This window comes from Spea bombifrons, chromosome 1 (genome assembly GCF_027358695.1).
Source record: "Spea bombifrons isolate aSpeBom1 chromosome 1, aSpeBom1.2.pri, whole genome shotgun sequence".
Lineage (NCBI taxonomy): Eukaryota > Metazoa > Chordata > Amphibia > Anura > Pelobatidae > Spea > Spea bombifrons.
Genome location: NC_071087.1, coordinates 29,927,466 through 29,952,731, shown reverse-complemented (window position 1 = coordinate 29,952,731; position 25,266 = coordinate 29,927,466). Strand labels below are relative to the sequence as shown.

Below are 25,266 nucleotides of genomic sequence, written 5' to 3'. Positions count from 1 at the left end.
AGTGTATGGAACGCTTGGACTGCAGCGGTAGGCCAGTTATGGCAGTCAGCTCCCTTCTTGGTGAGATCGGTCAAAGGAGCTACCACTTTGGAAAAGTCCCGGATGAATCGGCGATAATAATTGGCAAAGCCGAGAAATCTCTGTAGGGCTTTAAGTCCCTGTGGTTGAGGCCATTGCAGAATGGACTGGAGCTTGTCAGGATCCATCTCGAACCCTGTACCGCTAATGACGTAACCTAAGAAGGATACACGGTTGACTTCAAATTCACATTTCTCTAGTTTTGCGTACAACCGGTTTTCACGAAGACGTGTCAGGACCTTCTTTACGTGAGTTCGATGTGAAAGCAGGTCAGGTGAATGGATTAGAATGTCATCAAGGTAGATGACAACGAATTGGTGCAGATAATCCCGAAAACAGTCATTTACAAAGTCCTGAAAAACAGCCGGGGCGTTACAGAGCCCGAATGGCATTACTGTATATTCGTAGTGACCAGAGCGGGTGTTAAAAGCTGTCTTCCACTCGTCGTTCTGACGGATACGAATGAGGTTGTACGCACCCCGTAGATCTAATTTCGTGAAAACTTTTGAGCCTTTTAGACGGTCAAACAACTCAGAGATGAGTGGCAAAGGGTAAGTGTTTTTTATGGTGATTCGATTAAGACCTCGATAGTCGATGCACGGACGTAGACCTCCATCCTTCTTGGAAACAAAGAAAAATCCCGCGCCGGCGGGAGACGTGGAGCGGCGGATAAAGCCTTTTAGGAGATTTTCACGGATATAGGTCTCCATAGCTTCGGTTTCAGCCGGGGATAACGGATACACCCTACCCCGTGGGGGTACGGTGCCAGGAAGCAGGTCGATGGGACAATCGTAAGGACGGTGCGGGGGCAAGGAGTCAGCTTCCTTTTTGTCGAATACATCAGCAAAGGTCTGATATTGTGGAGGTAAGATGGTGGTACCTAAGGAGGCAACCTTCAATACACAGGGTTGAGGTGAAACGCAAGTGGTACACCGCCAGGAGGTGATCTCACGGGTGGACCAATTGATGTCTGGGTTGTGTAGCTGTAGCCAAGGGTAGCCCAACACTATGGGAGCAGCCGGAGAAGATATTACGTGTAGAACCACAGTCTCTTTATGGAGAACCCCTATTTGGAGACGAAGCGGTGTAGTGTCATGGGTCACCGCTGCAGGTAGGAGAGGCCGCCCGTCGATTGCCTCCACAAAAACTGGAGAGGCTTTCTCCTGCAAGGGAATGTTGTGGAGCTTGCAGAAGTCGCGGTCGATAAAGTTTCCGGCGGCCCCAGAGTCAATAAGGGCTGGGGCTAGAATGGTTCTCTCCTGGACAGTGAGAGCAGCAGGCACAAACATACGCGATGTCCGGTCGTGGGGAAAAACAGCAGGAAGGCCTAGAGGAGACTCCCCAATCCTCCTTAGGCCCTGTAGATTTCTCGGCTTCACGGGGCAGGAGCGCACGTAATGACCTTGTTTGCCACAGTACATACAGAGGTCCTGTTGGCGCCGGAGGGTTCTCTCCTCCTCGGAGAGATGTGTGGAGCCGATCTGCATGGGCTCTTCAGGCGGAAGAGAAGCAGAGTCAGAAGCAGCGAGACGTGGCGCAAAACGCACTGGACCCCTTCTTTGGCGATCTCGCTGTACCTGGCGTTCCCGGAGGCGTAGATCAATGTGGCCAATGTAGGCGATGAGTTCTTCCAAGTCCGTGGGCAGGTCTCGGGCTGCTACTTCATCTTTCAGGCGGTCAGACAGGCCATTAGTGAAGGCAGCAACCAAGGCGTCGTTGTTCCATGCCACTTCTGCAGCCAGGGTACGGAATTCAATGGCATAGTCCGATAAACTGCGTGTACCCTGACGCAATGAGAAGAGACTTGACGAGGCAATATGGCCGCAACCTGGCCTGTCAAACACTTGACGGAAAGTGGTTACAAAGTCATTATAATTGTTGACCACTGGAGAGTTGCGTTCCCAAAGAGGAGTTGCCCAGGCCAGAGCCCTGTCAGTGAGTAGAGAGATGACATACCCCACACGAGCTCTGTCGGAAGGAAACAAGTAGGGAGACATCTCGAAGTGAATGGAGCACTGATTGAGGAATCCACGACAGGTAGCAGGATCTCCTCCATATCTGGGAGGAGGAGGTAAACGGAGGGTATGAAGACCTGGGTCAGCAGGCGGTGGAACAGCAACAGGTGCAGCAGCGGGCACAGGAGGAGGACCACGTGCTGGATCAGTCCTCGCCAGGAGGGTTTGCAAAGCCTGAGCAAACTGGTCCATGTGATGATCCAGACTTTCAATACGGGCTTCACAGGTAGACATCTTCTGGCCAATCTCCGCGGGGTCCATGGTGACCCTTGGTACTGTAATGGTATGATGAGGCAGGACCCCAGATGGCGGAGGTAGCCAGGCCAAACAGGAACCAGAAAGTCAGAGAACCAACCGGGTCAGACAGGTAATCAGGATAAGCCAAATCAGAATCCAGAGACGAGGTCAACAAGCCGAATCAATACCAGGTGAGCAGGAATCAGGAGCCGAATCAGGAGACAGGAACGAGGTCAACAAGCCAAGTCAAACCGGAGCAGTAGTCACAAGCAATGCACAAGCAAATAGCAAAATACACCAACCAAGGGTGATCCAGAAGAGGAATTCCGGGTTTAAATAGGGAGAGGAGGAGGCGTGTCCTGCATTAAGAGGTCAGCCAAGGTTATAAAAGCATGTTACAAATGTAACGTGCAATATTAACTTTTGACCACACGGTGGCGCTGTGGTACCCGTTTACCGCGTGGTCGGCCATGCGGTGAAGACGCCGACCGGGTAGCGGTGGTACTCGCTGCCCGGGAAGCCGCCTGAGGAAGCGTCGTGGGAGCAGCCATGGAGCGGGGCCGGAGAGGCAGGTAAGTCCTTACAATAACTAACTGGCAAACTCTTCTCTATTTATCTTATATGATAGACAGTTGAGTTTATGCTTCAGCACATACTGATATGGACACTGAGCATTATACCATTTAATGCTAAAGAGGAAGAGTATTATCTTTGCATGAGAGATGCCACCAAGTGGGAAGAGTTTAGGTTGGTTGCTGTTATGTGCGTTGGGATGCTATAAGTAATGTTGGGCTGGAGAAGCTCTAAGTAATAAACAGTTGCGTGGGATGAAATATGAGTATTTAACACTATTTTTACAACTTTTAAATACCAGGAATTGCCATACACTGCTATATAGGAAAAGTCTATTAAGAAAAATTAGAATTGATTGAGAAATGTTGTAGAACAAATAAGTGATTTCACTATAAAGGGAGTTAGCAGGTAAGTTGTGTGATACATTTTACTCTGTATTTACGAATAATCACACTTGGCAGCGAAAGGCAGTGACCAGAATGAAGTGAAAGGGGTAGTAGGATAAATCAGAACTTTCAATTGTTAATTCCCAGAACAAAGTGTAGATGAGTGAGACAGCTGTTTGAGGGCCATAAACCATGCTAAGTATTAGCCTGATCCCTGGCCCAGCTTGTCATGCTTGTGGGTGAGCTGTGCCAAACTCATCCCTTGGTACACAGGTACTTGTCAGTGCTTTTGCAGAAGTGTGTGAGGAAGAAGAAGAAGTAATGGCGCCATTTTTAACCAGCTGGGCTAAGAACCCGTTCAGCATATGCTGAGCAGATATAAATATGCAATCATAGCCTCTTTTGCCAAAGGTAAAAGGGATTATCTCTTCTCTCAAACATGCTTGAGACATGCAGTGTATCCCAGAACAGTGTTGCAACCTTCTTCACCAACTTTCATACATATATGTATTTGAGGTAATCATTCATGGCTCTTAAACAATCTCTTGTATGCCCTGCCCTGCTGGGTTTTTCCATTAGCAAGTTTTATTAAAATAAAGTGAAAAATGACACCGTATAACCCCTCTGCTATTGCTTTACATACCAATATTTATGTTTAATCATTGACATTTGCATTTTTACTGTAATAAATATGTGCTTATTCCCCATTCTCTTGCTTCATTAAAATATAGTAAGGGTTATACATTATATGCAGCTCTGCATGTATAAGTTCTAGACACAAGCCTTTAAACTCTTGTATAAATGTGGTGCCAGAAGCACAAACATATAATGTACTAATGTTGCTATAGAGGTTATAATGACTTTAATAAGATGCTGGGGGGTTTCCGTATTAGATACAGCATTAAATAAATGGATATGTGTACATTGCCCCTAGAGGCTGAGCGTTTTCAAATTTGACCTATGATGGTTGAAGAGACTTAAATAAATATTCATACTATTCATACTATTTGGTTACCAACTCGGCTGATACACCTTCTATCAGCTATTCTGGCAATAGTCCCAATTATTTGGACTGCTGGCAACTTGAGCATGCAGAATGCTAAATGATGTCATGCCGCCAGATACTGTGAGCAGGCCTTATGTGACATCACACCTGTATGTGATGTGAGTCATGCCCTAGAGAGTTTTCATCTAGACGGTGGCGAAGAACATAGATTAACAACATTTAGGGAACAATTAAGCATAAGGAGAGATATTAAACTTTGCTCTATCATAACAGGCTTTTGAATTTTTACTGTTTATGGGTAACGGTAAAAAAACAGCAAAAAGGAGTTTATTTATCTATGCTCCTTAAAGTGATTTCTGCAAGAGGCAATTTAGCAGACACTAAAATTCAAGTCACAAGTGCAATATTTTATTGATTTTCAGATAACTCATTGTACCAGCTGTATTTTATATTTTAGCAAATTTCAGTTATATCTTGCTATAACATATTTTCGCCTGCATTGCTTTGGAAGGGAGACTACTTAGCCAGTTTAGTGAGAATATTTGGGTAATCTTCTTCCATTACATTTAAGTGTGTGTCTCTTAAGCGAAGACTTTAAGAGAGTAATGGAATTCCTCCTGAGCCGAGCTCACATGTGGCTACTTTGTATGCGGCTTTTGTTTTTCTGCACACAAATGTCAGAAGTAAAGCTTCGGTAGCGTCAAAGAACAAAATATATATTAAATAATTAAACACGATGAGGTAGCATTTTCTTGAGCAGAATCATTTCAGTATCTCGGTTGTCAGCTTGCTAATCAGACACGTGTATCGGCCATTGGTGCGCAAATAACAACTACAAATTGGTGCACAATTGTCTCTGTAGTGTCACTCAATTCAATGCATGTAAGCGGTCTACGTGTGCTAAAAAAGTATATTGGTTAACAAAATACCTCTGCTGTATTTAAAGCGGATCTTGTCATTTGAACTCCTCAGGATATCATTACCCAACCTCAAATTGCTGCTTTATAAATCCAACTTCTGTATATGCATTGATGTGTCTTTGGATAAAAGTATATAGACACACACAGGTTTAGCCATCCTTTCAACTGCGCAACTGATGTTGGCTTCTGTATTAACGCCTGGAAAGTAGAATAAAGTACATTATTCTAATTGCCTGCTGCTTGCTTTGCTGCAAGCTTGTGTAAGAAAACATGGATAGCACTGATGATCGAAAATATTTTTACTGACCTGATCACGGAAATTGTCTTATCGTCTCCCTCCCAGATGTGAAGCAAATCATTTTCTGTGCCATTACTCTTGTGTCTTTCCTGTTTACCAAAATGGAAGATTTCTATCCACTTAAATCAGGATCATTCTGGGTATTAATATGAGGAGACACTGAATTAATTAGTTTGCTATCAAGTGTGCCAGTTTTCATACAGGTTGCACGAAATGCATGAAATGTAAAATACATTGTATAATGCAAGTCATTAGTAGTTTGTAGAGGAGCATCTTAAAATGGGGGCTACATAGTTTCTGTGACCTATGAGGATTTGCCCCTGTGCCTACGTTTTTCTACCAGCCTCATGGTCTTGAAGTGAATGGCAGCTTCTCATGATCACGCATTGTTGAACTGACTGCTTTGTATTCTACTGTGAATGAATTATATGTGAGCATTCTTGCTTTTACGTTTATCACTTGTATATCACAGTTGATTTCTGTTAGCATACAGGGTACTTAAATGAGCATATATTTAGTTTGTGAGAAGTTATACGTTATATAAGCACCATTAGAACCATCAGGATCAAGATCAGATGGATCCCTGGGGCAACACTGTTATAATGCCTAGCTCCAATATTAGATAATAACAGCTTCCACTCTTCTGGGAATCCACAAGATTTTGTGGTGTTTCTGTGGGACATTTTGCCCAATTATCCAGTAGAGCATTTGTGAGATTAGGGACTGTTGTTGGACGAGAAGGCCTCCCCCAGACTGTTATTACAAGGTTGGAAGCATAGCATTGCTCTGCTGGATAAACGGGCAAAAAATCCCACAGAAGCACTGGTATAGCTGTACAGGCGAGACCAACTTCAAATAAATTTCTATGTATTTAAAATTCCATAGAATTTCCCTGTTGGTGTAATAGTTAGGTGTCCCAATACTTTTGTCCATATATATAAATGTATAATCAGAGAATTGTGGGTTGTTGAGTACTCCCATGGAACATAGAAATGAATGAGCCCCCATTAACTTTGTAAGGGCCTATGAAATGTTACACAGAGTCACACAGTCATCTTAAAGTTTCCATAACTTTATAATCACTATATTAGTGACAGCTATTTGTGCTGAGACTATCTAAAAATCTTAGGACCACAAGACCAATACTTTTTTCTGTACTGATGTTTGGTTTTAGATTATCGCTGCCTTCCTAATGTGTTGCCCAAATTAGTCACCACTCCACCGAGGTATATTGAGGATGACCAGGTAGGTAATAATTGCAAACAGAGCAACATAATTCCAAAAATATACCAGTCAAAAACATAGCAATTTTGGCAAATTGGCACCTGCATTAAATAGATAATACCATACACTACTTACATTTAAACATAAATATGATTATACAAAATTGTACCTTTAGTTTGCCATGTGCACATTATAATCTGTACCAGCCAGTGATGGGTGTGATGCCTTTTCTTCAATATGTAGTGTATGGAATATTTTCTTTCCAGCATTATTTTTAATAAGATAAAATTGTGAGTGTGCTATTAAGGTGTAATAGTTTTTAGCACTTGTAATTAACTTCAAACCCTCTTTATTATGTGGTCATAAAGTTCAGCTGCATTATTTCGGCTCTGCTATTTGGGAGGAATTATTCAATTTTCACAATTATATTATTGCCCTGCTAATGTCTTTAGACGTTGTTTTTTCTGATGTCAGGGCCTTTTTCCAGTTAGAAATGAAGTTTATTCACTAAACTAAAGTTGCAGATTGTCACGAAACCGGGTCCATACCAATGACTGAAAGGACCCAGCGCGCCCAAAGATTGTGTGCAGGAGTTACGGTGCAGTAGTGGAGTTGAACAGGGCCTGGTTGCAGCGCGACCACACTCACCCAGGTGTTGAGTATCTAGGGATGTGCAGCCAAACACCAGTGCCCTGCTTTGTGTGCCCACTATGTAGGAGGTGAGAGTAGGTTCTCACCCTATTGAGAGTGTGCCTTGACGTGGCGGTTGAGCTTAATTATGCTTTGGCCAATTCATATAACCAAAACCTCTCATTTATATTATGTTTATATATTTGTTGCCAACTTTATTAGGGTAAGAAGCGCAGACAGTTTTTGTTTCTTGTATACATTGTACAGCCAATACACTGTTTTTGCAGCATGCTTACACCTGTTTGGTAGGCCTCGTATTATACATTTGTATTATTTGAGCCTGTGACTAGCTTAGCACACCGACACTTTTTCTTTTCCCTGTTTGCACATATATTTATCCCATGCAGGTTTAAATTCTCTCTGTATTAGCCTCTACCACTTCTCTTGGGAGGTTATCTTATCTAAGTATTGTTTGAGTTTGCCCTAAATAATAAGAAAATAAGCAGAACGATATCAACCCTTGTCCCAGGAGAAACCCACTATTGTTGGCTTTACATCTGAAGTCATCTACATCTCATGGTTCAACAAACAAATCCCATACACTTTCTGTATATTTACAATGTGCATAGTATACATTGATCACATACAGTAAGCCCTGATTCATAAATGTAAAGAGTCTGCTTATATTCTTCATCGTATAATCTGTAAACTCCGAGAACTGAATGTCACCTCTCTGTCTGTTTCTCTCTCTCTCCACCTGTGTGTTATTAATCTCAGCACATTTTTTGACTGTATATAACCAAAATTGTATTCAGAGAATTGTGACATCTCTTCCGCGTGTTAATTTTCTGGACACATCTCCTGCAGGTATCCCAGGAGCCAGATATCGTTCCAGATCAGCTTATTTTGTTTGAAAATAGAATCCTGTATTCAAATGGCATTTCAATTTGGAACATCTTTGTATAATACCCACAGGCGTGTTAGGGAGGATAGGTTTTCATACTATAAAATTAGATGTATATTGGATGTTATTGCATTTGTCAATCTTTGACACCCTAGCTTTCTAACTTACCCTTCACTAGTGAGTAGATCAGACATTAATAATTTTTCCATGTCTACATTCATTCCACCAACCGAACGTTATAATTTTCTACAATATTATGACTAATTAGATTTCTGACATAAAGTAATGACATTACCTGGGGGTTTGTTGAAGTTTATTAAATATGCTGGTTTTATGGAAACAAAAGTACTGTATGTATTTTAACCTTGGCTTTATTTATTTATTTTGTTTTAATATACCGGTATATTGTTTATGCTTTAGTAAATTACCGACACATAGAAATATCATAGTTTATTGTTTTCTTAAAAACATATTTTGCTTTTGTATTGATTAATTGCTTTGCCCTTTTCAAGAATGCTTGAGAAATAGAACATTTATTGTTGGTGTTCTGAAAAGATGATCTAAAGTTCTTTTTCACTTTAACTTTATTATTCACGTACTGCATGAAAGCTAGAATGCGGTTTAAATCAAAGGTCAAAATAACCGTCACACCGAGGGTAAATTACTGAAATGCCGTACCATATCACACGCGTTCAGCCTTTACTATATGGCAAAGCTGCTTCAACCTGCTGTGTGTCCAGATGCCCAGCAACAAAATCATTTTGATGCTTGCTAACCTGATACGGATTTATAATGTTTCTTTTGGACATGTTTAGTTTTGATTATTGAAAATATACTTGCGGTAGATATTCATGCTAAATATTTATGGTAGTGCACACAAACCTAGAGACTAATACTGGATTAAAATGTAGTTAGATAAGATTGTTTGTCAGTGACCTCACAGTGACCTCACATCATGGTATGTTCCCTAAATTTTAACAAACTCCATATATATATACCTGTAAATATTGCAAGATGACATTACTTGGACCTCTCTCCTTAATACACCATATGGTAGCCTATCAGCTGGGTTGAATGGTGTGGCTAGCCTCTATTACAAATTTTTCAGGGGAACCAGGTAAGTAGTGGGCAGAAAAATGTAATTTTGCTTAATTAGGGTGTGCGGGATCCTGTAATCACCTGTAGCCTCTGGGGCAGTGCTCTGGGGTGGTCAGAAAGTTCTCAAGTGTGGCTACATTTTACCAAACTACTTGTAAATATATGCAATCCCCAAGCAATCATCACAGTTTCAGTGGGCCATAAAAAAATGATTTTATATGTTTATGGTCTAAATATAGTGTAATTAAACCCTGTCCTTTCAACCATATATTTTGTGCTGTTGAACGAATAGTTCACAATTGTTTTCTCTTTTTCCAGCTAAACTCATAATTGTTTCCGCACAAAAGGCCTTTAGCTGTCAGACACTTTACTAACATCTGGCTTTATCCAGTAGTAAAATGATCATGTGCAATGTGGGAGCAATTTGCAACTGCTTATATGCCGGCATCTTGAGTATATATATAACTGTAAGTTAATTGCTTTGAAAACCAGGGGATATCAGGAAACAGGTAGCATACGATGAGGTGAGTTGACTTCTTACTAACAGGGTTTGTGTGCAATGCATTGCTTTGCAAGGTAGTCCATGCTTTCTTAGTCGCTGATAGGGTTGAAATAAATTTTACAGTAATTTTGCTATAACCAATAGAAAACCTTGCATGGTTCATTTTTTAATTGAACTGATACGTTTTCCAGCTTGGATAAACAGCTTTAAGACATAACCTACTCACAATGGCATTCAATCACAATGTAATCAAGAGACATTCAATAACTCATAGCAAACCTAGACGGCTACAATATTTGCACTTTTATGCAAGCTTTTATGACAGTACTATAATGAGTGTGGTGCATTTCTTGTTTTTAGGCTTTAGGGGACATCGGTGTTCACTTTTGTTTTCTGTTCATCTGTATGACAACAAAATCATACTAAGGATAATTTATATATAAAAAAAATGCCTAGATAGTCTCAAAAGCTTGCAAACCATTATATGTCAGTTATCCAATACAGGTATCATCTTTACCAAATTTGCTTAAGCCTCTAGAAGAAACAATAAAATGACTATGCTAAGGTTTATTTGTTTATCATGCTGATGAAAATGTATATAGTTCTACGTATCCTGACCAAAACCGACAGGGTGGCAGGTCCAGGTGGGGCTCAAAAGGTCCCTTTCGAACAAAAGCAGGGAGCAGATCACCCTCTTGGGCGATCAAGCCCCCCCCCCCCGTGTCTAACCGAACAATGGGGTGGTTACAAGGGAGATCTTTGATCTCCCCAACCAACCTACATATGCTATGGAGGCGCTCCATTTCTATTTTTTGTATTACTATACATTGAGCTTATATTAGGATACCAGGGTTTGATATAACTAGGGGACTCTTGGACGCATGGGCTCTAGAAACCCTATGGTTTGCTTTCCCTGCATGTCAGAAATAAAATGATATTGAATTAATATTTCACCTTTCCATTAAACCTCTATACTCCTTATCATCCTTACAGGAAAACTGTCACTATCGCAGCTTTTAGCATAACCATATTCATTAGTTAAAACATATACAGTAGTTTGGTTTCTCGATTAGTATAACTGTTCTGGTGATATTGATTTCATAAATGTACCCCTAGAAGCTGAGATGGTATGTCTGTGGCAGGGAAATAATTATGTGTTATGAACCAATCAACAACAATCAGTAACTTAATAATAAGCCCGGGATAGCATAATGGATAAGAATAATCATGCAGATCCTATGAAAAGCATGTTACTTGTCTTCATGACCAGGCCTGGGCTAGTCACACACACAGCAAATGCCCAGTTGATATATACCAACAGTGCCCCCCAAATTCTCTCAAAGTGCAATGAGCAATAACCCCTGTGTGATCAATGGGGTACCGGCCTTAAAGTACCAGGGTATAAACATAAAGTAGGTTTTGTAATGGGTAAATATTGCAACTACTATTATATAGGCTTATTTAGTGTATAGCTGTAAAATATAGGAGTTCAGATGTATATCTTTTGAATGTGGTCTTTTATTAAAAGTAAAAAAAATACAATTCTGTATATTAAGCTTTTTAGTGTGTAAATGAGTACAGCGCAAAAGGTTTTCTGTCTGTGTTATAAACTTGCTTTATAAGCAGACTACACTGACTTGAGCAGTTTGCAAAGATTTCTTTTCCACAATCTAATTGAAAAGACAAGATGGGTGTAGGCAGGAATTAAAGAGCGGATTAACTTACATTTGAATTATTTTAATTCATTTCGCAATCCAGTACTAAACACAATCTTACCAGTGGGAAGTAAATCAGCCTGGTGTTATTCTCCTCAGATCATCTGCTGCTTCTTCAACTGGAGCTAAATATGAGGAAATGCAGAACATCTGGATGCAATTCAATATTACAGAAAGGTTGGAGGAGGAAAATAACTTGACATATTCCTAGTGTAGTGAGGCAACTTAGAGAAAGTTTTATGAGTAAAAGTATTTATGATTGCAGCCAGAAAAGAAATCTGTGATAATGTTTTTCTAGCTTATCTGGGAAACTTTAAATTAAAAAATAAAATTAAAAATTTAAGTTATTTTCAAAAAAGCTTTCAACAAGATTTTTCAGTGTTTCTGTGGGAATATTTGCCCATTCCTCCAGTGGAACATTTGTGAGGTCAGGCAGTGATGTAGGATGAGAATGATGGCTTGCAATCTCTCTTCCAGTTCATCCTAAAGGTGTTGGATGGGGTTGAGGTCAGGGCTCTGTGCCGGTCAGTCAAGTTCTTTCACACGAAACTCGTCCAATCGTGTCTTTATGAACCCTACTTTGTGCGCGGGGGCACAGTCATGCTGGAACAGAAAAGGGCCTTCCCCAAACTGTTAAAGGCATATAATTGTCTTAGATGTCTTTGTATGCTGTAGTATTAACATTACCCTTCACTGGCATAGCCCAAACCCTGACACCCAGACCATTTTTCTTTCTCCACCAAAGTTTGCAGTAGGCACTATGCATTCTAGAGAACAATTTTCCACTGTTCCAGAGTCCACTCCAGACAAAGCTTGGCATTGCGCATACTGATCTTTGGTCTTGTGTGCGGCTGCTGAGCCATGGAAACCCATTTAATGAAGCTCCTGACGCAACAGTGCTTGTGCTGATGTTGCACTTTGGTAAGTGATGCTAAAGAGGACAGCTAATTTTAACCACACTACACCCTTCAGCACTCAGCAGCCCTGCTCTGGGAGTGTGCATGGTCTACCACTTTGTGGCTGAGCTGTTGCTACCACTGGACATTTCCACTTCACAATAATAGCACTTACAATAAACTAGGGCAGATCTAACAGGGCAGAAATACTTTTATTTTTCCATATAGTGTATATGGCATATTATTTCATTTATAAGCAGTCTGTTGTTATAGTCATCATTATATTAGAAATAGATCTTGTCTAACTCTTTCACATTTTGAGATTATCATAGCTAAGTATTAGGGATTGCTCAATTACAGGCAATGCTTGTTATGAGTGAAAAAAGTATAACCTATAGTAAGGCTCATGTCTGTTCTTTTTTCTGCCCATTCCTGCTTTTTACTTCTAGTTTATGATGGCTGTTAAAGAAGTATTCTTTGGTTTTAAGTAATACACATATAAAAATGGATTCAGTGCTTACATCTGGCCATGCACAAGACTTCTGATAACAAGAAAGGTGAATTTACTCGGGAAGAGCATACATGTAGAGTTTAAAGTGATAGCTCTAAAGGTAGCCTTTGACAGGCATATAAAGAAATATTTATTATGTTTGTTCGTACTATGGTCAAAATTGCCAATAACATAGTGATATAAATTGTGTATGTGGGTATATGTATGCATTTCTTTAATAGGGTAATATGGGTAGTAGACCCTAGGGTACACAACTCATAAAGGTCTAGGGGTAAAGAACGTAAGAAGCACATGCAAAGCACTGCCATAAATCACGTGGTGATGATGCAAAATCACATTGTTATTCATTACTATGTTTAACTTTCTGATATTTGGGGGGGGGGCTTTAATGGCTCTATTACATTGTCCATGAAACATTATGACTATTTATATACTCAGTTGGAAGAAGGAGGTAAAGGTAATGATGCATGTATTGGGATTAACTGAATTTTTTATTTTGCAACTTTGGATAGACTCGTGGTTGCTCTACAGTCAAGCATGTTAGGAAATCAGCCAATTACTGATTGTTTTCCAGCTATTCTGAGCCTTTATTACAACTATTAGTGGATACTTGTCAGGACATCTATACTCTACAGTTTTTGAGCAACTAACGATGTTTCATAATACTCAACAATACACAATAATATGTTCGTACCAGGCAAAATTGGGACATATTGTACACATAAGAAGCAAATCCTATTAAAGAAGCTAGCATTCTGTTGGAAAGTTGTGGCACCTTATTGCAAAGAAATGGCATGATGTCTACGAAAGAGGTAGCTAAACATGCCATCTGTCCAGTTTCAGAATTCTGTAATGGTATTTTACATTCAAACTTCAGCTTTCTGACAATAGAAGAGGGATCCGAGAAATGCTAAAATACATTTGAAGTGATACTGCCAAACTAGCTGTCCGTGATAGTCAGCTGTATACGGGTTTCAGCAAAGTTTAATCCAAGCAATATTGCAAAATTGTCCCTAAAGATGGGGCTGCAAAAAATCCTAGATTATGACCACAAAAGTGAACTTGCTGACTAGTAGGGCACCAGCTATTTAAACACTGGACTCTCAAGTCCTTCAGGCATTTGTAGTGTAAATGACATTTCAAACCTACTCTACCCTGAGTTTCTTAGCATGGCATGTCTCAAAGAAAGCATTTTGACTTAGAATACATTTGACATTTCAAATAAAAAAGATGCTCTATTTTAAAACCTTAAATCTAAATTATTATGAATTCTCTGAATATATGAACAAATATGAATATATTATTATAGTGTTTTGCTCTTATTTCCATTGCATTAATGTGCTCCAGAATGACAGATGAAAGTATTGCAATACATTATTATTTATTAATTTATATAGCGCCACCAGTAGCATACCTAAGTGGGGGAGGGGGTTCTGCCCATATCCCGGGTGACACTCATCAGGGCAGTGTCCGGTGGGCCAGGGGCCGGCTGCTAAAAAAAAACCAGTTTGCGGGCGCCACAGTGGTAAGCTGCGGGTCCACGTTAGGCGGTTGTCGGGCCGCATAGACATCTGGGCAGCCCCAGTGCTGCTCCACCAGCCCTTAGACCAGTAAAATCTGTGGGGAGGTAAAGGGGGGGGCAGAGTTGGCACAGGCAGGCTGTTTAGGGGGCAGAGGTGGCACAAGCAGGCTGCTAAAGGGGCAGATGCCTACCACGTCAATGTCTGGCTTAGTATATAGTGATGGGGGTTATGCTGCAATAACATCAATGTCTGTCTCAGTGTATCGTGATGGGAGCTAAGCTATACCACCATCAATGTCTGGCTCAGTATATAGTGATGGGAGTTTTGCTGTACCTTATCCGTTTAGTAACTGTTATTTATTTAAACTTATTTCATTTATTTATAAGGTAATGATTTATTTTTTTCAGATTTATAGAATTTTTCCAGTTGACATACAGTCTACAAATTTGTGAATTAAATATTCTTACCAACATTAATTTGACTTTACATTTTAAAGTGTGTGTGGGGGCGCCACATACAGCATCCGACCCGGGTGCCAAATACTGAACAATTGTTATAACAAGTAGTGCATCACATAAGACTTTGGACTAGGAGAAAGAAAGGGTTAGGAGGGCCATGCAAGCTTAAAATCTGAAAGGCATACCATGAAATAAAAAAATGATGGCATTAAAAGTATAAATAGTCCAACTATGTGCAGAAATAATGTATATTATTAAGACTAATCATTGTGGGGAAAAAAAGTTTTCTTAGTATTTCACATGCCTCACATTTAAATTGAATTTATTACATGTTGTCAATAGCAGCTTTCATAAACGCTTTGAGCAAGTGTAGCACAAGAAATGTGAATAACATTATTATGTCCTATATGGACAGTTCTGGACATATATTTTTCTGTAGGATTTGTTTGGTTCCTCTACTCTTTAAGATGAAGCTTTGAGACAGTAAGCTCATCTCCAGAAATGTTCCAGACATCACACTAGAAACACTTCTGCCGAGGCTTCTATGACGGAGCACCGGCATGATGTGACCTTCCGGTAATAGAAGCACCGGTGGAAGTACCGGCAGCAGCGGAGGTTGTCTGCACGCATCACGCAGACGTCCACCGGCTGCCCCCACTTGACATCAGGTAGTTTGTAGCACAGGACTAGAGATGCATCGGTAAGTCGAGGGGGCATATAGGGGGGTATAATACATATCAGGGGGGGCAGAGTGGTAAATAGGGAGGAATAAGGTATATCAGGGGGCAGAGTGGCATAAAGGGGGTATAAGGCATATCTGGGGGGGCAGAGTGGCATATAGGGGGTATAAGGCATATCAGGGGGGCAGAGTGACATATCAGGGGGGCAGAGTGGCATAACTGGGGGGGGCAGGTTGGCAAATAAAAGGAAATAAAAACAAAAAATGCATTTTCCTCAATCTTGGTTTTTATAAAATATAAAAAAATTAATTACATGTGAATTAATATTTGCTAGTAAATCTTTTTTCCTATACGGTAGTCTTATATTCAGGTTTTTTCTTTTTTTTCGAAATATTCAAATTTTGGGGGGTCGTCTTATAATCAGGGTCATCTTATAACCGAACAAATGCGGTATTATGCTGCACTCTACATTATATATTTTGACACTTTATGTGACTTTGTGACTTCTGGGGTTATATGTTATTTCTGTAACATAATTTTTTTGTATTTTGCAGGTCACCTGTAATGGCGGGGGGCTTATTTTCCGTTGATCGGAAATGGTTTTGGGAGTTAGGCGGATATGATCCTGGTTTGGAAATCTGGGGAGGGGAGCAATATGAAATATCATTTAAGGTAAGGCTTTTAGCTTTCTGTGTTATTTATTGTTCTTTTCATCCTTGCTGCAAATTGATGAAATAAATGAAATGTTAAAAGAAAGTTAGAATGTTGAAAATGCCAGCAATTCGGCAGCACTGGTATACCATTCAGTGAAAATGTTTATTTCATGTAGATTGTAAGGTTAATAACCATTCTGTTCTCATCAAGGTCCTGAAATGGGCATGGTTTGTAACTCAATTGCCTTTCCATGCATTTGAATTTGCGATAGCAGCAAAGATAACAGCAGCAGCAGGAAGCTTTGTCTCTGTTTCAATGTACTTGGTGAATATTGAAAAGAAATTGTTCAATGGGTATGAAGTCAGAATGTGCTTTAGTTACAGGGACAGTAATAGCCATGCAGCAGGTCATCCAGTGATCAAAACAGAACAACCATTTCATGTTTAACTATTTAGTTACATTCACTGTCAAAAAACAAGCAGAATGTAGTTCGGATTATATGTGAATATATCTGAACATGTATGGACCCCACAGACGTATGTAGTAAGGCCTCTACCAGTGAGGGATAAGGTGACCATTTTTTTTCCAGCTATTCAGGGATACAGTGACTATATTAGACCTGTGTGCGTGGGCCCAAAATTATTTCCTTTTTGACTTATTTATGTTTCCCCTGGGAAACAGGGGGCTTTGACCAACAGGTCACAAAATCTCCCAAATCACAATATTGTCATATTTGTAACACAAGTGTCCCTACCCGACCATTTGAAATTTTGGGAGTATGCCACCATGGTCTTGTTTGTCTATTCTCTGGATTACCACCAGAAGACCAATTTGAGCTGGTCTGTGTATATATTTGCAAAGCTGTTCTATATATAACATATGTTAACAGTTAAATGTCCAAAGTGCTGAAAAGCTGTTTTTTTAAAAAAACCTGTTAGATTACAACCCAAAAGAAATACTATTTCATTTTGAAAATTATAGATTTCTAGTGATAGGTCTGGTTCCGTTTGATACAGCTGGTTAAATTCTAAATCGTTCAGGTGCATAATTTACACCATATCCTCTCTCATAGGCTACATTAAATTGACCCATTTTCAATTTTATTGTAAGCTGTCACTGGAAATGGATATAAATGGAAAATGGTCATCTCCTCTGTCATGAAACCATGGGAACAAGATTGAGAAGTCGGATATTAAATTGCCCTGGCCGGTTTTGTTTCAGGAAAAATATCTTTAATGACAAATATGCCAGCATGGGTCGTAACTATACCCCTTCATTCTGCATAATTATTGTGCACCAGCCTAAGGGTTATTGTCTACCTTAATCTGTATTGAAAATGATATTCGTTGCACCATATGACATTGCTAACTTTTGGATGGAACTTCTGCTGGCATAGTTTGAGTCAGTTATTAAAAATGTATTTTTATGTCGGAAATCTGTCACTTTTAACAATTCTGATGGAGAGGTTGGACATATTGTTAACTGTCCCCTATTACAGGCCATGTAGTATAGGAGTAATTGCAAGACATAATTATCACTGACAGAGTGAATTTTCTTTGGGTCAAAGCCCTAAAAATCCAGGTCAGCCAAGTTGAGAGTTAGCTCTGTAAGATGAGATGTCACCTAAAAAAAGATATGTGAATAACTGTATCTACATTTCTAAAGTTATTTCAGCTAGGTCTGCAGTTTATAAGATATTTGTAATTAACTCCCTGCCACTGAATAATTAGGGAACTGTCATGATTGCGAGTTCTGGGTCAGGTTTGAGTCCTTGTGTTGGGACAAGTGCTTCTTCAGAACCCTGTTGATAGTGGACGGCTGTCTGCTGCAGCCTTAGTCATTTTTGGCACCATCTACAGACATAGCCAGGGGCAGATGGCAGGAGACTGTGAAGGGGACTGACAGGACACCAGGGAGACCAACAAAGACAAAATCAGGGTCGAGTAGCTGGGGTTAAGCACAGTAAACGCCAAACCACAGTATAGAAGGGTAACCAGTAAGAGTGATGAAAGTCCAGGTCAAATTCCAGGAAATCCAAAAGTTTGTGTCCAAGGCTGGGGACAGAAATAATGGATAAACAAGGTAAATAAATGCAGGCACAACACCAACCAGGTTTAGGAATAAATGTACTAGGAATGGTAGCTAGGAGCATCCCTGTATTTAGGCCTCTCATTACTGGATAGTCCATGGGTGACAAGGATGACAAGGAATCCTAGCAACCACAGAGCTTCTTGGAACACCCCACCATACTTAGGGTTGCTGGTTCTACTTCCTCAGTTCCTAAAACATTCTTTTATACAAAATAACAGACAGGGAAATAAGTTAAGGTGCATGCTAACTTAATGCATGCATGTTAAAAATAATAATCACTACTAGGCACAGCACACTGCATATATTTTAGGTTAAAGGTGTGGTTCCACTTAGGCAAACCACTAATTGCACTCTCTAGTTCTCTCTATGTTAATATAAAAACTTCTGTCATTAGATCATTTTCCCCTGAGGATTCAATCACTTAAAATCAACACAAGCAAATTGTTCCAAGGAAAGGTTTTGGTATCCACCAGTACAAGGAATAATGTTTAGAATGCTGTCCAAGGACTCTAGCATTAACTAGTCCTATTGTCCCATCATTAATACACTGAAGTGGATTTATAGCAACATATTGTAAAATCGGAAGATGAATATCATAAGTCTAATGTTTTGCAATGTAAAGCTAAAAAATAATAAATAAAACACTAAAAATCCATCATATAGCCTTTTCATTATAGTTACTTATATGGTTTGATAAAAAATATAATATCGCTGTATTAGCGCAAGAGAAAATGTAGTCTTTAATTGATTCCAATTATTGGTCCTAAATCAAAAAAATATGTAAAATGACAAACTTTTGGGAACTCGGAGGTCTTTTCTACAAATGGGTTGAAGAAGAGACCTCTGAGATCCAGAAAGCTTTATGTTGACCCCATGAAAGGGATCAAGTTCAGCTAAGGACTCTTTTGTATTTAAATGGTATCTTAAGAAGAAGAAAAAAACAATAGAGCTAGTCTGCAGACTGGAAAGATTTCCATTATTTCAATTTAGTCTGACAAAACTATTTTGGGATCAGTCAATAGTTTCTAGCAATAAAATGCATTTATTTAAGAATAAATATTATTGATAGAATAAAGTTTCATTTCAATGTTTTTAGTTGTAGATATCATTTTCTCACCTTTCTACATCTTCAGATGGAGGCCATAAGGAACCGTATAATTATCTTATATGGCAGCACAGCACAGGATTGCTTCAACAATAAATTGTAGAAAACACAAGTGGCATTCGGTAGTTTAGTAACTCAGCGTTTTCTACTCAAGTTTAACGGTGTATATCTGTTTTTCTTTGCATGATAAAAATGCACAATAAAACAGTTTCAGGGACAATTAAGGCAACAATAAATATAGAATTCTTACTGTTTATTTAAGCAGAATGCATTTTAATTTTACCAGCAGATGTTTTTAGTGAATCCTTAAATTTACTATAGCTAACAGACATATCAATTGACATTTTGGCAACAAAAAAGAACATAGTGCTTTATTCAACCCAAAAGACAGATAACGAAGGAAGTCCATATAAGAGCTTAGAACTGTGTAGCTATTACAGCTTTATACAGTATAGCTATAGACATAATATGTAATGCAGAGCTGGACTGGGGAACAAAAGTGGTCCTGGCACTTTAAGGCCAGCGGGCACTAAATGCTCTTACACTTGCGCAGCATGTAGCTATGTGTATCCAGCCCACTTCCTAACATTAAAGCTCCGGATCTGCCGTGTGAGCAACAGTAAAGGGAAATATCCAACTTCAACTGGTACCAGCCCACCAAGCATTTTCCCTGTTTCCTAGCTGACCGGTCAGTGCATAATGCAATGGTTAAACCGGTCAATAATTTTCAACAGTGTTTATTTACTGTGCTATAGGGTTTATCTGCCAAAGCAGGACTTTGCAGGATAATTCTACTAAGTGGCTGCATTTTGCATTACAAAGGGCCAACCCTAGAAGTCACTCAAATATAAAATACATGAAAGCACATAAAAAAACACCACACTGAAGATAGTATATACATAGTTAACCCAGTTGCTGGTACCAAATCCCACAGTAAATGATCACGTTTAATAATATTTGTGTAAGACATTTGCAGAGATCATATTCTCGTACCCTTAATTATTAGAACCACGTCTCTGTAGCTTCACGTTCAAAGTAAAATGAATGCTGTTGTTGCTTTGGAGAAGGATTTTGGTAATTATTTGATTTTAATTAATCGTCAATCCATAGAAATATACAGTTCTTCGTACAGAATGCCTTTAAATTGAAAATAGCATGTTAGTTTCACAGGTGAGGACAGGACCAGTAAAGCTTTTGGATCTATATACCCAGCGCACCCTGTTTTAATTAAATTTCTCTGTTCTGCTCCCTATGTGGCCATAGAGACCAGCAACTTGCTGCTGTGTGATACATTATGCAGGTCACAGCTGCATACAGAACCAGTAGTAATTATGGTAGTAACTTCTAAATACAGAACAAAGTGTGACATATTGATTGTGAGTTGAAGAACCAAACACTGCCCAAGATAATTTGGATTTTCATGAGTTCTGTAGCTATTTCTGTACCATTGGAGAATGCGGTTTCTTTGCTTTCTTACGTGCTTGGTTTCTTTTGGGTAAAATAATATTTTAGCATTTTAGTTTAAAAGAAGACTCCACCGTTCTTGTATGTTTAAGTTATATAAAAAGAAAAAAAATCCAATACGCTATGTTGTTTATGCACGTTTTAATTTATTAATGTGTCTGTATATTACATAAATATTTAATATATTAAGACACATTCTGCTCACATTCTACTTTTCACCAACTCTCTCCCGCACATTAATGCCCCTTTGGGGCTAGCTCTGCTCTTATGCATGGCTAGCCCTGCATGTATGCAAAGCTAATCCTCCAGAGCAGGGAGAACTTCAAGTAACCTATCTTGGGAAGTTCCCAAGTATTGTAATCATTGCCTGAAATTCTTGTAACGCTACAATAACTCCAATCAAATCATTCTGATAGTTATTGGAGGACTAGAGGACTTGGATTACCCTAGAGGACTTTCCATCTACCTCTATCGCCACTCCTGTAGCAATCGTTTAGCAATCTGCATATTTCCAGTATGCATGTGTGTAATTTTAATCCCCATTCTGTTCCTCGGCAGAACTCTTGAGGAACATCCATCTGATTTCTTCAAACTCACATACATACATGCTCACATACATCGATACAAACATGTATACATACATACATACATACATACCCCCCTCCTGCCCATCCACGCTTACCTCTTACTGGTTCTGCAGCTTGCTGTCCGGGTGCTTGCTCACTGTGCGAGCAGCCTCGGTTTTGCTGCAGGGTTATGTGACGTAATGTGACCCGAGACGTTCCTGTCCCCCCGTGCCGGTTCAAAATAGCTTAGAGAAGGCCCACACCGGTCCAGGTCGGAAGGGCTCTTTCTTGTGAATCTGTATGAGAAGACAGGAACAAGTGGTTGAGACCATTGCAACTCCTGTAGTTCCGTCACTATATATATATATATATATATATATATATATATATGTGTATACATACCTGGGAAATTGTGGGCTACGGCTACCCAGAGCCTACGCTTGCAGGACGTGGGCAACCTCAGGGGCACTCCTGCCGATGTCAGTGGGTGTTTCCGTCGATGTCAGTTGGAGTTCCCACCAACGTCAGTGGCTGGTCCTGCTGATGTCAGTGGGCGTTCCCGCCGACGTGAGCATTCCCACTGACATTGCAGGAAACAACTCCATTTACAGGGGAAATGGGCGGGGATTGTGGCGAGTCAAGACCCCACTCCCGCGACCCGGAGGATTCAGATGTTGACCCGGGGAACCTGAGAAGTGGCACTTCTCCTGGAGTTCTCTGGGCCAAACCTGGAGAGAGACCCATGTATGACGGTATTATATATACATACACACAACAATGAGCACATATGAGCATACATATAATTTATTTTTTTTCACTCAAACATTTTGCATTTGGATTTTAACTCATCTGAATTAAATATACATAATGAAGGGCTAACCCCAGTAAGCCTCTACCAGCAAGAAGTGCTTGGCTTAACCCTTTTTACCTTTTTATGTATTTTATACTCAAACTCAGTGATTTTTTGCAGGAGAAACTTGCCAGGGATGGGCTGTTTTGTTGTGTAATGAACTAAACATCCTAAACACACAACTTTAGTAAATAAATCCCAATTTGTATGTACTAAAAATAATTTTATTATTTCCATCTCAAAATTACTCTTGGTACATTTTGTAATGGAAAATTATGCATTTGTTCCAACCGTGAAGACAGAAGTATACTATGCTATAAACACTTACCATAAACACTGTGCAAAGTTTGCAAGCTATGCAAAGTTTTTATTACTTTTATACAAATACCTAATAGATCTTAAAAATAAAATACCTGCAGGGTCACCAACGGCAACAAGGGAAAGGTTTAAGAAAATAAGAAATAAAAAAAAAAGAGTAATCCCATAGAATTCCCACCCAGTTCTTTTCTTTTGCTAAGACTCCTGTCACTTCTGAGAGGAAAGTACACTGTCTGGTTACATGCCAGGGGCATTGTAAGTAGATAGCTATTGTTTATATGCAGAGCTTGAAATGGTATGAGAAGCTTAAAAGCCTCTCGGAGAATATGGACTTGAATAAAACCAATGATATCAACATACGCACACGCTGAACTACTTACACCAGCAATGGATGTGTCTCCAAGACACCCTGACAAAGACCGTTCCTTTGGCTGTAATTTGTGAATATTTAATGTAACACAGATACATAAATGCAAGTCAGATGCTGCTTTTGTTGTAATTTGACAGCACATAATAGTTATACTTTCTTTACGTGAGCATATTTCGTGAATATACAAAGAAAATGTACCGTGAAGCACACCGTTATTATGCTAACGCATTCGTCTTTTTGCCCCTAGGTGTGGATGTGCGGAGGGGAAATGTTTGATGTCCCTTGTTCCAGAGTAGGTCACATCTACAGGAAGTATGTGCCTTACAAAGTCCCGACGGGAACAAGTCTGGCAAGAGTAAGTAATACAGAAAACCTGTGATACGATTGTGCTGAATGCATGCAGAAGTATGGCTAAAAATGTTAAATAAAAAAAACACACAATTTCGCTAATTAAAGCATACAGTAGTATTCAATATTTTCATTGGTTTATGCTTGTAGCTCATAAAAGATCACATACAATATTTGAAAGGTTGTATACAGCATTTGCAGTGGGCAGGTTTTTGATATTTAACCTTCTAAATGCACCTAACACCAAACAATAAAGTATATTATAGGGGTAAATATAAACGAGGGTCTAGGTACATGGATTTTTGGGTCCCTTGCAAACAAAGTCATTCTACTGTAAAGGCGCCTGACTCCACACCTCGCAATTGTTGACCCCACTAAGTGGCTGCCCTCTGACAACAGTAACCCAAACTGTGCAGCTACTGATACATCGCCAGTGGGGATGCAGCCGACGGATTAGAGACATGTGTCTAGTGTGCGTGTGATTATCTTTCTATCTGACTGGAGGGTCTGCATTATTCCTCAAATCCAAAATGATATTATAGGAAATGTTTGATAGCCCTTTTATACTTCCTCATCAGCGTGTAAGGGTTGGAGAAATAGGAACACTTATTGCACTTATCTAAATAGTTTTTTCACCTAATCAAAAAGGTTGTTGGCCAAACTACTGCACTTTAGTGAATAAAGAGATTAATAACTTCCCTTAAGTGAAGCTATGTAATTTGTTATCTCCCACCCGACTATATATTGGTTCATAAATATTGGTCTGACCTCATTACTGGGGGTATCCCCCTCTCTAACTATGAAAACCTTGGACTATTCATTTGCATACATATACACACGCTTTTTCTCTTGTTTGCTAAACAGTTCAGAGGATTTATGTGCAGTTACAGTGTAACGGCTACATTGTGGCAACAATGGTGTGTTATAACTCAGCCAAGGCATAGGGGTGCTTCTATGTAACAACACTAATTTATTTATTTGTTTAGTAATGGCGCAAGCATTTTTTACAGGTCAGTACTTTCTGAGAGGCTTTTAAGAGCAAATCAGAGCAGATAGCCCATAAGGGATGCTGTATCAAGTGAAATACATTGATTACTCAGCATTCCTTTCTGACTCCTATTCCCTGTGTATGCTGAATTTCTTTTCCTAAAAAAAGTTAACAATTTATCTTTGGGTTTGCTACATAACCACTTTTTGCCAGCATTATAAATCTAGCACTTAAAGCACCCCTTCGCTTGTTTAACCGTTTAAGAAAAATGTGTCAAATATTTCCTTGGTCCCTGAACGGGTTAACGTCAATAGAAATTTCAATTTGCCTGCTCTGTTTTTGGATGTCTGTCAAGATTTCATTATGGCGTCTTAGAAGTCTTCCAATTTTTGTGGTTTGTACTTAATTGGTTATGCTGTCTTTCATTATAGCATCTCTCTAAATTGAAAACTATGTCTGCATGGATAAACCGCATTTTAAATAGTGACAATATTCGAATATTTTGCTACTCTTTTTTAGGGGGAAAAGGTATAGGTAAATTACTTGTGTGTTGCTGAGGCATCAGAAATCCCTGCAATAATTACTGTTATTGTACACTTACACCGTACTGTCAGGGTTTGGGATTCTAAACAAACAAATTTAAACTGTGTGCGGAAAAGAGCCAGAAAACCACACAAGGGAAAAAGATATGCACTGTGGGTGACAGTCAGTGACTGTAAAAATACAATGCAGCATGTGCATGCTGCAGAGATTATAGTAAATAGGACAGGGGATAATTAAATTCCCCGGCACAGTGGGATCAAATAATGTTTTCTGAGTTATTAAATAGATGATTGGACATGTTGTGTTTTGAAGACA

At 39.4% G+C, this 25,266-nt stretch overlaps 1 protein-coding gene across 1 annotated transcript in view; it reads left to right on the top strand.

The window, feature by feature from the left end:
* Nucleotides 1-25,266, top strand: part of GALNTL6 (polypeptide N-acetylgalactosaminyltransferase like 6) — a 481,374-nt gene that overhangs the window by 411,791 nt on the left and 44,317 nt on the right. The window contains exons 7-8 of the mRNA XM_053459754.1: nucleotides 16,209-16,326; nucleotides 23,320-23,427. Of these exons, the coding sequence (XP_053315729.1) occupies nucleotides 16,209-16,326; nucleotides 23,320-23,427 (226 nt within the window). The remainder of the gene's footprint in view (nucleotides 1-16,208; nucleotides 16,327-23,319; nucleotides 23,428-25,266) is intronic.